This window comes from Haliotis asinina, chromosome 1 (assembly GCF_037392515.1).
Source record: "Haliotis asinina isolate JCU_RB_2024 chromosome 1, JCU_Hal_asi_v2, whole genome shotgun sequence".
NCBI lineage: Eukaryota > Metazoa > Mollusca > Gastropoda > Lepetellida > Haliotidae > Haliotis > Haliotis asinina.
Window position 1 is genome coordinate 11,928,454 of NC_090280.1, and position 14,574 is coordinate 11,943,027.

Sequence of the window (14,574 nt, forward strand, 5' to 3'; positions counted from 1 at the left end):
ACCAGACAATCCAGAGAGCAACAACGTGAGCATCGATCTGCGCAATTAGGAACCGATGACATGTGTCAACCAAGTCAGCGAGTCTGACCACCCGATCCCGTTAGTAGCCATTTATGACAAGCATAGTTGCCTTTTGTGGCAAGCATGGGTTGTTGAAGGCCTATTCTAGCCCACGTCCTTCACGGGAGACTGAACCCAGTCATAGTGTGTGTGTGTGTGCTCATGTGTAACGACAGCTTCCGATTGGCTGGTTCGTTTGCTGATATGCTGAGGGCTCATTTTGTGTACAGACAGATGATCTGTTTGATGGACATTTTAGAAGTATTGCGAGTGACAAGAAAGAAAGATTCTTGATGGATAACAACTTCTTTTATTGTACTTGATGCGTTGTTTCAGTATGGATTCATTTGCCATTGTCAAACAAAATCATATACACTAGAAGTTGTTATCCATAACGAATGTATATAGTGATGCTGGTTTTTACAAATATATGTTCAGCTCTACAATCCGTCACAGTAATTTAACAGGAGTATTTCTTCAGCCCCAATGAGTGCCAGTTTAGACAGCTTCCACAGTATTTGTCAGCCTAAACTTCACATTATATACAGTGATGCGTGTACAAATTCAACTGCCTGAGTCCCAGAACTCACTGAGCGGAATGTCTGTGAGTCCTTCAGAACTTTTATGAGTCCCTAACAAAAATCAATGCCACAAAAATCAGACTTAATTACTGTTATAATAGGCTGCACAGGTTAGTCTAACCGGTTTAGAATATTTCACAGGACAGAGCTGAATTGTAAGAATTCGAGACTGTTCCATTTTAACTTGTAGGTCTGTATAACCAGGACATTCAGAGTTAAAAAGTTTATAAAACATTGATAAATATATAAGTTAGGTAGGGTCAATGTACTGGGAAGGTGCATTGACCAAGTAATCAAATTTTATGGATTCACTTTTCTTGGGGGAAATGGCAATTTCTCTGAAGTAACATAAACTAGGACTTTGTAATTCTACATGATTAGGCGGATGGACATTCGGATCCTGGTGGTCAGTTTGTCAATAAAAGGAACACGTAGGGGATCAGAAATAATTTGTTTAAGTATCTTCTGGTGCCTACCAGTCGGAAATATTATTTGATATTCTGTCAGATATGTCAGTGTTTGGTTGATGGATGGCTAAAAGTTGATTAACGAAGATATTTTATACTGGAAGAATTTGATGGTACCGATAAAGTTTCGGAAAGTAACTAATTATTAAGATTGGGTATGAGTCATTTTTGTATGACGTCGGACATTATTTCGGGGGGAGGAGCCTAAATTGTCATGACTTCTATTTTGTTAGTTGTCCGGTGAGTGGTGCGCGATTCTGGGCCCCGCCGTTGACTTGAGAGGTTCTCTCTGTATATTGAGAGAATGGCTCAGATGAATTGATAGTATCAGAAGTTGTGCACAGAAACCAACAAGTTCTTCCAGGATGTTGTAAACTAATGTTGTGCTTAGACCAAAAACTAGGAAATATCTGAGGACCTTTGTTTGTGAAAAACGATTCCAAAAATAAAAGGACTTGAACGCCAAACTGGACTTATCCTTGAGTATACCGTCTAGCTACATCATCCCCAGACAAAGAGTGGAGGAAATACAGATTGCCTAGTGAGAAGGGTATAACACCCCGACACCCTCAGGTAACATCATACCCAATCACATCAGACACAGATGTTAACAGATCACTGGAAGTGGTTGGAGCTGCCTTCCTTGAGAATTTCAATGTCTTCAGTTTCAAATTCACATAAAAAGTCAAGAAAACTTTAGAACTTTGTCACAGGAATTTTTGTACGTGCTAATCAGTTAACAGATTTCATCAAGGTGACAGCTGCTTTGTCTTTTCCATACACCTGGAAATCATCACAAAGTTATGATGGAGATGTGTGGTCAAAGTACGATTATAAAAATTTTTTGCTTTAGCATCTTGTGTCATTCCATTTTCAGTATGTAGTTTACAAAACATTAAATCTTCTTCCGAAAAATATGATTCTTGTTATCGTATGTATGTATGACTTTATTCAATGTCCACCTACTTGATATGTCCATTTCATTGATTCCAATTCTAATTCTTATATTCATAATAAGTTTTAAGAAATTGCAATTTATAAACAGAATTGAACTTGCTAAATAAGTAAATGTCTCCACTGCCACTTCCCAAACTTATTCAAAAGTTTGAAGCACAAAATATTGTTTTATGCTGCTAAGCACATTTGAAATACAATAAAACATTAACTCATTAAGGCCGAGAGCCGCGTATATGCGGCAAATTAATTAGCTTCTCACAGCGAGAGTCGCTTATTGGAGGTAAGAAAAAGCACCTCTTATTCAGCGAGAGACGCATATTGGGGGTTTTACATTTTAAATTCGTACCCTACCTATAATTTCAATCAGTTTAGCAGTAATGATGAAAGATTAGCTTTTCTTATGAGAGAGGTTACTTTCTGTGTTAATCAGAAAAACTATTAATGTATTTTGATAACAATTGCTTGCAATGTCGGGGGCTTATACAGGCAAATGAACACATGTCTGCGAGAAAAGGGATTATGAGATGTTGTTACAGGAGGTACGTGTTTGTTAATCGTCATTGGGATTGAACACTAAGATACTATGTTTGCACATTGATTGAATTAACGGTGATAAGGTTACAAAACCTTCTTCTAAATTAAATCATTCATTCATTCATTCGTTGTAATAGTCCATATAATGAATCGTAGACATAAATAGCAATACTGTATTACACTCATGTTCGTGTTGATTTGAAATAAACCAAGTTACTAATTTAGACCTAATTCATTTGCGACTATTGATTTTTAAAGTTGACAATAATGCATAATCGAATATGAAGTGACAACTCTTGCATCTACTCATAATATACATATATAGTACACATAAACCATACAAAGGTAACTGGGGTATTTTGTTCAAGCTGTTTCATGCTTGTTTGAAATGTGATTTTTCAATGCAATTTACATAAGCATTGTGTAAGAAACGTTTGTATTTGATCTCTGTAATTATCTTATCCTGTGTAATGATCATGTGTCTCAGATCCATCGTCAATAAAAGGAGGATAATATATCAGTTACGGAATTGATATAATCATTCAATCAGACAACAATAAATGAGATATGTGAACACCTCTTTGAACCTCAAAATAACAGCCTGTGGCCGAATGCATGTCAAGGTAAACTTTTGTCCCGTGACAAGTATAAAACAAACTAATGCGTTGTTACATCATTGGACAACCTGTTTTGTGGAGTTGCGCCCATTGTCAATCTTCTGAACATCGTTTGCTTTCAAAACAAATATAAGTATGTCCATCTTCATAAATATTTAGGGAGATTCAACTTCAAGGGTATACATCACAATAAATCAGTATCGTGTTACTTTCTTTAATTCTATAATACATGTACTTGAATTATGATATTTGTTCGTAAAAATGTGCCGATTATATTGAAATGTTCAGCAAACCATTACGTTTGATGTACAAGTAGTGTGCGCAAAAAGTATATGCAAATAAATACCATCTCTACTCAATCGTTGGATTGGGTTATCTGGGGTAAAAATAATCGGATTGTAGTGCTTTGAGGGCTTCAAAGAAAAATAAACTCGTCAAAGTGCTTGTTTGTTCTACGTGTACATTTCAGGCATCCTTACGATTATATATGTTCACGATACATAAACTTTTCATGATAGCTAGAGTTGATAAAGCCAAAATCTAGCATATCCATTGGTCAACGATCTAACCAATAGTCAATCTGTATCCAAGCTGTCTAGTGACCGAACGTACCCTTCAGAAATTTAGTCCACGCCCCATCACCTGTCATTTCCAATGTGACAGGTATCTCATGATACAATTGGTCATAGATAACAAATCAGGGAGTATATTGAACAGTTAAGATACAAAACGACCTATTCGGGAACTTTGACAACGCCCACCCCATGACCCTTTGTCTTATGTATGTGCAAGGAATAGCATTATACAATATGCATACATGTATGTTCGTGCGATAACGTATATTTTGTGCGTTAAATCTAGATGAACCAAAGCGACAAACTGTGAATCTGTTATATGTAAGTCACAGACTAGCTTATTAGTACTTTCCTTAAAATATTCAGTAAACACTAGCAATGTATCAGCGAAAACGCTTCTTTCATAGATTATTAGGCATGTGCGCAAATCCGTCTTTACTGTCATTGACATAGATGTTTTGAACAATTTAATCTCACACAATGATATGAGTGGGACAACATTTGGTTTAAGTTTGTCTTACATACAAAGATTCCAAACATGTGTGAAGAAAGGCACACTTACATAATCCCTTACTTTATGTGCTACTGAAAGTTTCTTGACACTTCTCTGTAATTATCACATGTAGCAACTAATTCCGTTGATCCATCGATCATCAGTAAAAGCAGGATAGCATATTAGTCATGGTATTGATACCCTTGCGTATCATCATTCAGACTACAGTAATAAGATTATTTAGCGCTACTTTTGGTCTTGACACAACAGTCTCCGGTAAAATTTATACGTAGCCACGCCCCTACTCCCTTTTTGAACGGACTGTCCCGGGACAAGCGTAAAAGAAACATGTGTTGTTATTTTGTCGGACAACCCACTTGATGGTGCTACGTACGCTTCATTCTCTGTACTGTATATGCACACATGGGTGCAGTCTGGTGAACCTTGATAGCAATACGATATCAGACAATACACAAATTGTTATATCATAGTTAGAATATACAACCAAAACACAACATATCAACTGGTCAACAATACAATAAAAAATCAATGTATCCAATCTGAGTGACCAAACGTGCCCTTCAGAAATTTAGGCCACGCCCCATCAATTTGCCCTTCCTATATGACAGGTTCTCACGATACGATTGGTCGAAGTATCAGCTAATATAATGAGTAAGTGAGATATAATGCGTTACATTCGTGATATTTTATCCCATCACATGACGTGAAGCTTTGTTTAGCATCGAGTAATGATAAATGTATCATGCAGTATGTATGTGTATGAATGGTGATGTATGTTAAGTTAAGATGAACAAAGTGACAAACTATAAATTTCTATATGATCCATGTTACTTACACGCCTATTGATACTTTCCTTGAAATAGTCAGTAAGCACGAGCAAAATATTGGCAAAAAATGTAGACGATAATAATTCAAGTTCCCCCCTCTTTTTAAACTCTATTATAAATAATATATGATAATTCAGTCAATACGATGAGAGAGACAGGAGGAATTTGTATATTTGTTCATCTCGTACGTACAAAGACCGCGTAGGTGTTGATAAAAATACAGCACACACTGGCAAAGGGGTATAAGGGACCCATGTAATAAATTACATGAAATGCTGTAATATATGTATTCACATCGGCCTCTTTTCCATCTTTACGACACAATTAAATAATCAGTACTTGTTTGTGAGACTAGACAGTTTCCTGTCATATCCGAGACCTGCCAGGGAAATCAGGCATGATTAGCAATAATTAGCCTCGTCGCAGCAATCAGGCAGTCAGCGAGGGGTCCCAGGTGTTGGGCAGTGGTGCGGCTCCAGGGCTTAATGAGTTAAAAACATGGAAACTTCTCTAAAAGCACTGAGAAAATGTTAACCTTATGCCATGAAAATGTATGACATAATTTTGACCAAGTTAAAAGTTGCCACAACAATTACAAAATAAAGAACAAAAAAACACATGAATTTACCCTAACTTGCATGAAAAGGCAGCTAGAAGTTACCTTAACAAATGTCAATTCATGAACTATAAAAACACAATGCTCACCACTACTTAGGACATTCCTGAGGTTGCTCACTGTTCAAGCACATAGCCTAAAGTGGCATGCCCTGAGGCAGTTACCTCTCTTCATAAGGGTTGTTAAAGGTCACATATACTCTAATAGGGTACAAATGCAAAATCAGTTGCTGACTGAAACCCCGTCATTAAAACTGCTCAGTTCAATCTTTATTTACCTTAAATCGACCTTTTTGTCAACAGTGCACAATTCTCAACCGCAAACGAAATTTCAACCAATCAGAGCGGCGCGTCTCCGTGATGTAATAGTGGGTATAGAAATGACGGTCTGTGCAGTATTCATCTACATTTCAGGGGTTAAACTATTTCGTTTACAGGTTTGTAGAAACCTGAAATCACGAAAGCCAGGCCCCCCTAAGTAATTGAAGGAATTACAGCAAATTTGAAGGAATTGCATCTCAAATGTAAACAAACGCAGCCCACTCGCGAAACAATTGCAGCGATATCGGTAATTTAGCGGTAATAACAGAAATACATCTGCCCTATCGGAAGCACTGTCGGTAATACTGGAAACACGATCGGCCATCTTCGGAGATTTTTCGGTCGCGAGCGGAAACTCACGCAGCAAAACATGGCGTCGTTGGAAGAAGCGCCCGTCTCGGTGAGATTTGTTTTTAGTTTCTACTATTACATTTTTATACTTATCCATCTTTGACCACCCGTGTTGAATGCGTTTAGGTATGAGGTGTTGTCGGGGCAAAAGCTTATGTTTTTAGGAAAAGATAGTCACTCTAGGAGAGTGTCACAAGTCATGCCCCTGTAGTTTGTTTACATCTGAACATCGAAGTCGTGCCGATGATTACGAACGTGCGCCAGATATAACATCATTTTTTTGTAAAATGTGTTTAAATTTGTCAATTGCACTTCGTAGCAAGAAAAATTATGGCTCATAAACTTCTTCATGGCGCACGTTCATGATGTTCGTAATCATCGGCACGACTTCGATGTTCAGATGTAAACAATCTCCAGGGGCATGACTTGTGACACTCTTCTGCAGTGACAATCTTTTCCTAAAAACATAAGCTATTGCCCCGACAACACCTCATACCTAAACGCATTCAACGCGGGTGGTCAAAGATGGATAATTATGAAAATGTAATACTAGGAACTAAAAACAAATCTCACCGAGACGGGTGCTTCTTCCAACGACGCCATGTTTTGCTGCGTGAGTTTCCGCTCGCGACCGAAAAATCTCCGAAGATGGCCGATCGTGTTTCCAGTATTACCGACATTGCTTCCGATAGGGCCGATGTGTTTCTGTTATTACCGCTAAACTACCGATATCGCTGCAATTGTTTCGCGAGTGGGCTGCGTTTGTTTACATTTGAGATGCAATTCCTTCAAATTTGCTGTAGTTCCTTCAATTACTTAGGGGGGCCTGAAAGCTGTTGAGAAAAATTAAAGCTATATACTCTCACAGTCTACTATCATTTAGTTGTGTCTCCTGCTTTGTTTAGTGTTCGAGTTACAACCTTTGTTTTCATTGACGATTCTGTCAAAATCACTTGGTGTCACTAGGTTGTAATCCGTGTTAGGTGGTATAAACCTACATGTTATTTGTCATCATTCACTTGATGCTCAGTTAATGAATTTACAACAGGTATAATTAGTGGTAATGCCACTTAGATTACCCGACAAAGGCCCCCATTTGGCATTTCTTGTGTCAGGATCGATCAAAGGATTAACCGATAACACGCTGATTGATTAATTAGTTTTATGGGGATTTAAATGGGGGATTTGTCAAAAGGTAGTGTTTATGTATGTACATTTACTAATCTATACTGAATACACTCTGTCGTGTCTGTGTCTATGTAAAACAACACCCTTCTTTCAAAGGATTAACCGCCAGTACAATGATTGATTGCTCATTATTGGCTAACTAAATAACGTTTTAAAAAGAATGACGCACATTATGCAATTAGTTGCCAGGTGTGCTATCTTGGGTAACCAATGAAACTATACAGCAATGTGAAAAACCTGAAACGATACATCATGTTTTCATATATTAGACTGTTAAAAGACACATCACTTGGGAAATCTGCAGACGAATTATATATCACTTGTTTTTGTGGATATTGATGGATACATTCCTCGAACAAGGTAATAGCCTGACATTGCTCTTATAACTTTAATTGTTTTCGTCGTGAAGTGTAATGATGCAGACAACATACACTAGGGCGTGCGTGCGAATTATGATTCATATGGGAAAACGATGAAATGTCTACATATTACATTCCTGTTATACATTCGCAGATCACTTGTTTTTATTAAGTTTCAAAATGCATACAAGTATGATTATAAAGTAATTAGGATTATGGGACCAAGTATAAAGATGTATACTGACAATTGTCTACATACTGGTGAGTGAACGTTACAAAGAAAGTAAATTTAGCAAGTGAAGAAATTCATCGCGCAGTATTTTCACTTCGACCCCGACCTCACGTAGGTTATGTTACAGGTTGTGTCATGCAAACGCCTTTTGGTAATGATCCAAATACATATTTATGTAGTTTTGATTTTCTAACTTGATGAGAACAAACCATACATAATCTCATTAATTCAAATGGATTTGACTTCATGATTTTCAAAAATGGCGGCGCCCTGTCTTGGGATGAATGCTATTTAAGTTTGTTTTCACCGACTTACAAAGGGACAGTTACTTTCTACTGGTAGTAAAATATGTCTTTTATTGATGGATTTTGCATGACATTGCTTATAACATAACAATTTCACTCTTGGACGTGAGGTTTAGGTCAATATAACATTGCTTGCAATATAAATGTCACTTCGACCCCCACCTTGCTTCCTTGGAAGAAGTCCTTATGTTAAAAGTTGTGTCATGCAAAATCCTTTTGGCCATGATTCAAATGCATATTTAACTACCAGTAAAAAGTAGTTTTGATTTTCTAACTTGATGAGAACAAATCATAATCTCAATAATTCTAACAGACTTTAGCCCGTGACTTCATGATTTTCAAAAATGGCGGCTCCCTGTCTGAGGATGAATGCTATTTAAGTTTGTTTTCACCGACTTACAAAATCAAAATTACCTTTAACTGGTAGTAAAATATGTATTTTATTGATAGACATTAGGATTTTACATGACATTGCTTATAACATAACAATTTCACTCTTGGACGTGAGGTGGAGGTCAATATAACATTGCTTGCAATGTAAATGTCACTTCGACCCCCATCTTGCTTCCTTGGAAGAAGTCCTTATGTTAAAAGTTGTGTCATGCAAAATCCTTTTGGCCATGATTCAAATGCATATTTATCTACTAGTAAAAAGTATTTTTGATTTTCTAACCTGATGAGAACAAATCATAATCTCAATAATTCTAACGGACTTTAGCCCGTGACTTCACGATTTTCAAAAATGGCGGCTCCCTGTCTGAGGATGAATGCTATTTAAGTTTGTTTTCACCGACTTACAAAATCAAAATTTCTTTTAACTGGTAGTAAAATATGTATTTTATTGATAGACATTAGGATTTTACATGACATTGCTTATAACATAACAATTTCAGTCTTGGAATCGGTCAATATAAGGGGTCAATATAATATTACTTACAATAATATTGTCACTTCCACCACAACCTCATTTCTGAGGAAGAAAGCGATATATCCATGCAAAATCCTTTGGGTCAGCAATATGTAGTAAGCAGTCTTGATTTTATAAACTCGATGAAACTTATTGCGCATTTTCTATCCTGGAAGCGTGGTAGGGGGCGAACCATCCGATTTAGTATATACCACAGGCTTCCACAAAGCTCACTTCGCACACACTAACAACCAATTTAAGCACAAACTACGGAGTCTGGTGGAAATCTGTGCATAGTGACACCATCACCCGACCCCAAGGAACAATTGACGGCAACACAACAATTCAGCATGTCTTTGGTGACGTCGAGAAATCAGCAAAATGACGAGCTTCCTACATGTTAATAAGTTCTACAATTCCAACCAAAGTTTTGTCTCATTCCTTCATTTTGTTCAAATTACATCAACAGAAATATGCCAGCTTTAAGCCACTTTAACAAATATGAACAGAAATAGTAACTGTCATATTTTAACTATTAACATTGAACATATTATTTCATAAATGTCATCATAATGAGAAATGAAATAATTCATTTATAATGACAACTTTTCCAGCACTTTAAAATTCAGAACTTTAAACACAAAAATGACATTCTATTTCAGCAGAACTTAACCCTGTCAGATGTCACTTTCACTTTCAAATTAAATGGAGATAGATTTAGCAGTTGTTCAGCTTCCGACAAAAGCTTCCAGCTTTTCTCTAACTGCTTTTGAGAGCTAGATTTTGCCTCCACACTGGATGAACAGTCATTGACCAATCAGTTTGTCTTGGAAAACCTCATTTGCATATCGCTTATCTCCCATTGAGTGTTCTATTCATAGGGTGTATAAACTAGGTTAGTACTTGTGCACATGCTCCAGCAATGAGTCTTGGGATCTCCTTTGCATACCGATTACCTCCCTTTGGAGTACTTTTGGAAACAAGGAAATAATCTGAATACTCTGATGAATGAAAACTGCGATCATATTACATATAATGTCTAGTTATTAGCTAACGTTAACTACTTGAATATGTATGTTAATCTACAAAGATTAAGCCATGTATATTTTGATATTTCCTCTCCACTAAGATAAACATTAGTGTTTCATCAAAAGCTTGCGTCCAAGAGGACGGACTTGTTAAAAAAATATGAGACCTGTCAGATTTTATTGCATCAGAGACACGGGACGCGGGGTAGATTTATCCCTGTATTATATGTGATTGATATAATGATTGAGATGCTGATAAACACGATCAATCTCCTTTAAAAGTTTGTTTGCAAGCATTACAATTAACACTTTTCTCTTTTATTTGAAATGCTTTTGATGTAAATTATCAGTATTTTTGAACATTAAATATATATCAAAAACAGTTTCTATATGTTGAACATCACTTAGCAGCCCACAGCAAATATGGCACTGTGTAAGTTAATTTACATTGATTGATTCATTGATGTTCATTCATGTTCATTCATTCTTATTCTGTGTTGACTTACTGAACATTTGGTGTTTTTAAAAGGATTTTTTAGAAACAGGTACTTTAATAAACAAAATGTATTTGTTTATCATTAATTATATACAGTTAGAGTCAGCCATACATATTTTTGTTTGAGCATCCTCCCAGCAAATGATTGCCAATGTGAATTAAAAATGAAAATCAGTAATAACTGCTGATGTGTACATTTTGTCTTTCATCATGTTTGTTGCAGGGGACACTGAGTTTTATTAATGTGACCGGTGGCCATATTGAATATGCAAAGTATGACTGCCCCAAAGCTGAAGGGAAAACTGTAACCATATTGGTGCCCCACTGAATGACATAGGTCACTTAAACAAAGTGGGAAACAAGGTGATTCCAACAGATCCTGTGAAAACATCTCAGCCACAAATATGGCCTAAACCTGAAGTGGAAGTGCAAGACGTTATGGCTGTTGGACACAACAAAAAGCACAATCCCATGGAAGCACCCAAGACAGTGAAATCGACATTTATACAGGACTCAGGACTGATATGCGAGAACATGGTGAACTAAAGTTTCACCATCTGCTATGATTATCCCAGCCTTAGAGCTACGTGTGAGTGGGTCTGTCCCAATGGTTGAAACTTCTTTTGGTAAATTTCAGAAGGGGTCCATTGTAGCTGTGCATCACTACATCACCACTATAACATTTCCATTTTTGACAATATTAAGTATCCACCATTATCAGTATCCAACAGGAAAAACAACAATGGAAAAAGCAATAGAGGACAATTTTTATGGATAGCAACTTCTTGAGTTTATTTTACTACTACGCCAACTTCTAAATGCTTTTGAAGAATCAGTAAGGAAAAGCAGTTGAAATTGGATTTCTTGAAGTGCACTTTTGACGAAATACAGTGCACAAATGAGGAAGAAACCAGGCTTCAGAGTACTGTAGTCTTTGGTATAAACTTAAGAAAGATTGTCCTGGTGCTTCAAAGATGCGCAGTGTACTTACCAGAAAGACTAGCTGATGATCATGGCAACAGCACTTGCAAATGAACCAGTTGCTATTCAGAGATGCATTCAGGTACTTGATGGAGCAAACATTTATCCTGTTGGCATTGTTATAAGACCCTGCGCTTAGTGGATCATTGCTACACCAGTTTGGAAAGTTTATACCAAATCGCCAGCCTGCTGTTGATATTCTTGAAGTCAAATACCCAAGTGTCACATCTGTTCTTGAAGAAATTGGGGATCATCTGCAACTTAATCATAACCATAATTCTTTCAAGTGCAGACTCAACTTGGAGTCACAGGATTAGAGTGGTGTGATTTCTTTGATGTGAAAATGACAATCATTTGGAAAGAATCCTTTAGATCTAGTGGTTTTGTTATTTGCGCTAGTGCAACCAAGAGTGACAGTGCACATAATTATTATCAGTTTTGCAAGTAAAACCTTCATTTGTGAATTCACTTGAAACCTCATGTTGAGACCTACAAACTTTACCATGTGTGAAATTGAAGAGATTCATGATGAGAAATAAAAGTTCAAAATTGTGTGCAATCAGATGTTGGTTGGTACATCTGTTATCCCCCCAGCATGTAATGTGGGGGATATAGTAGACGCCTCATCTGTCTGTCCATCCGTCAGTAATCATTTTGTTATTCCCCTGGCATGTAATGCTGGGGGATATAGTCGAAGTCTCATCTGTCCGTCCGTCCATAATCATTTTGTTCTGATCATAACTCAGAAACCGTTCAATATTTTTAGACCAAACTTATTTTCTCCGTTTCCATGGAAATGTTTCGGACTTAGGCTCAAAATGGAGGGATGGGCTTTGTTTCCAGAGCAGAACTAAAAAAACCGTTCAATATTTATCTGCAAAACTTGGTAGTGTGGCAGACCCGAAAGTGGTGCCTTTTGGTACTTACAGGTATTTGTGATTTATTATTTTCCCAGTTTCAATAGAAACGTTTTGGACTTAGTCTCAAAGTGGAGGGATGGGCTTCATTTCTGGAGCGGAACTCAAAAACCGTTCAATATTTTTCTATAAAACTTGTTACATGCATCAGTTAGAACCTAAAGTGGTGCCTTTTGGTACTTACAGGTTTTTGTGATTTATTATCTTTACCGTTTCCGTGGAAATGATTCAGACTTGTCTCAAAGGCGAGAGGTGTGTCTCAAAAAGTTCATAATATCTGTCCGCATAACTTGGTAGATATATGTGGCACACCCCATCCTGGTGCCTTTTGCCATTTACAGAATGTTTTGGAATGTTTGATGTTGGTATGAGTTTTTATCCCCCCGGCATGTAATGCATGGGGGATATAGTCGACGCCTCGTCCGTCCGTCCGTCCGTCCGTAATCGTTTTGTTTCCGGAGCAAAACTTGATAGATATAGTAACCTCAGCCAGTGGTTGTGCCTTTTGCTATTTACAGATTTTTGACATTTATATGGTTTTTTGTTTTTCCATGGAACATTTTGGTGTTAGTCTTATGGTGGGGTGGGCTTCGTTTCCGGAGCAGAACTCAAAAACTGTTCAGTATTTTTCTGCAAAACTTTGTAGATATATCGAACAGAACCTAAAGTGGTGCCTTTTGCTATGTACAGCTTTTTGTGATTTATTATTTTCTTGGTTTCCATGGAAACGTTTCGGACATAGTCTCAAAATTGAGAGGCATGTTTCATTTCCGGAGTAGAACTCAAAAGTCGTTCAATATTTTTCTGCAAAACTTGGTAGATATATCAGTCTGAACCTATAGCGGTGCCTTTTCATATTTACAGGTTTTTGTGATTTATTATTTTCTCAGTTTCCATTCAAATGTTTCAGACATAGTCTCAAGAGTGAGAGGTGTGTTTCGTTTCCGGAGCAGAACTCCAGAACCGTTCAATATTTTTCTGCAAAACTTGGTAGATATATCAGTCAAAACCTGAAGTGGTGCCATTTGCTATATACAGGATCTTGTGATGTATTATTTTTTCGGTTTCCATGGAAACGTTTCGGACCTAGTCTGAAAAGTGAAAGGTGTGTTTTGTTTCCGGAGCAGAACTCAAAAACTTCTTAATATCTGTCAGTAAAACAAGGCAGATATGTGTTGCAGACCCCAAAGTGGTGCCTTTTGGTTTTTAAAGGGTTTTGTCATTGTTTTTTTCTTGGTTTCCATGGAAACGTTTCGGTCTCAAGGGGTGGGCTTCATTCCCAGAGCACAACTCGAAAACCATTTCATATCTTTCAACAGATCTTGGCAGATATATGAGACATCTTGAAATTGTGACTATGCTGGTTACAGACATATGGCATTTATAATTTCATGAATTCCATGGAAACAATTCAAACTTTGTCTAAAAAAACAATGAGTAACTCTCAGATTATTTGTCCTTCCAAACATGTGGGGGCTAGGCGGATATGTCATCTTCTGATGACTCTTGTTTTTATTTATAATTTTCTGGGTTTCCATGGAAAAGTTTCGGACTAAGTCGTAAATGGAGGGATGAGCTGCATCTCCAGAGCACAGCTAAAAAACTTCTAAATATCTTTCTGCAAAACTTGGCAGATATGTAGTGGTGCCTTTTGTTATTTACAGATTTTTGTGATTCATCATTTTGCCAGTTTCAATGGACTTTGTCTCAAAATGGAGGGATGGGCTTTGTTTCTGGAGCAC

The 14,574-nt window shown here is 37.1% G+C and overlaps 1 protein-coding gene across 4 annotated transcripts in view; it reads left to right on the forward strand.

Moving 5' to 3' along the window:
* Nucleotides 1-14,574, forward strand: part of LOC137287118 (uncharacterized) — a 142,982-nt gene that overhangs the window by 38,411 nt on the left and 89,997 nt on the right. Inside the window, exon 2 of one of the 4 annotated variants that reach the window (XM_067819284.1) lies at nt 11,158-11,997. The exons of the other annotated variants lie outside the window; for them this stretch is intronic. Within the exon in view, the coding sequence (XP_067675385.1) occupies nt 11,988-11,997 (10 nt within the window). The 5' untranslated portion in view covers nt 11,158-11,987. The remainder of the gene's footprint in view (nt 1-11,157; nt 11,998-14,574) is intronic. 4 annotated transcript variants of the gene reach the window in all.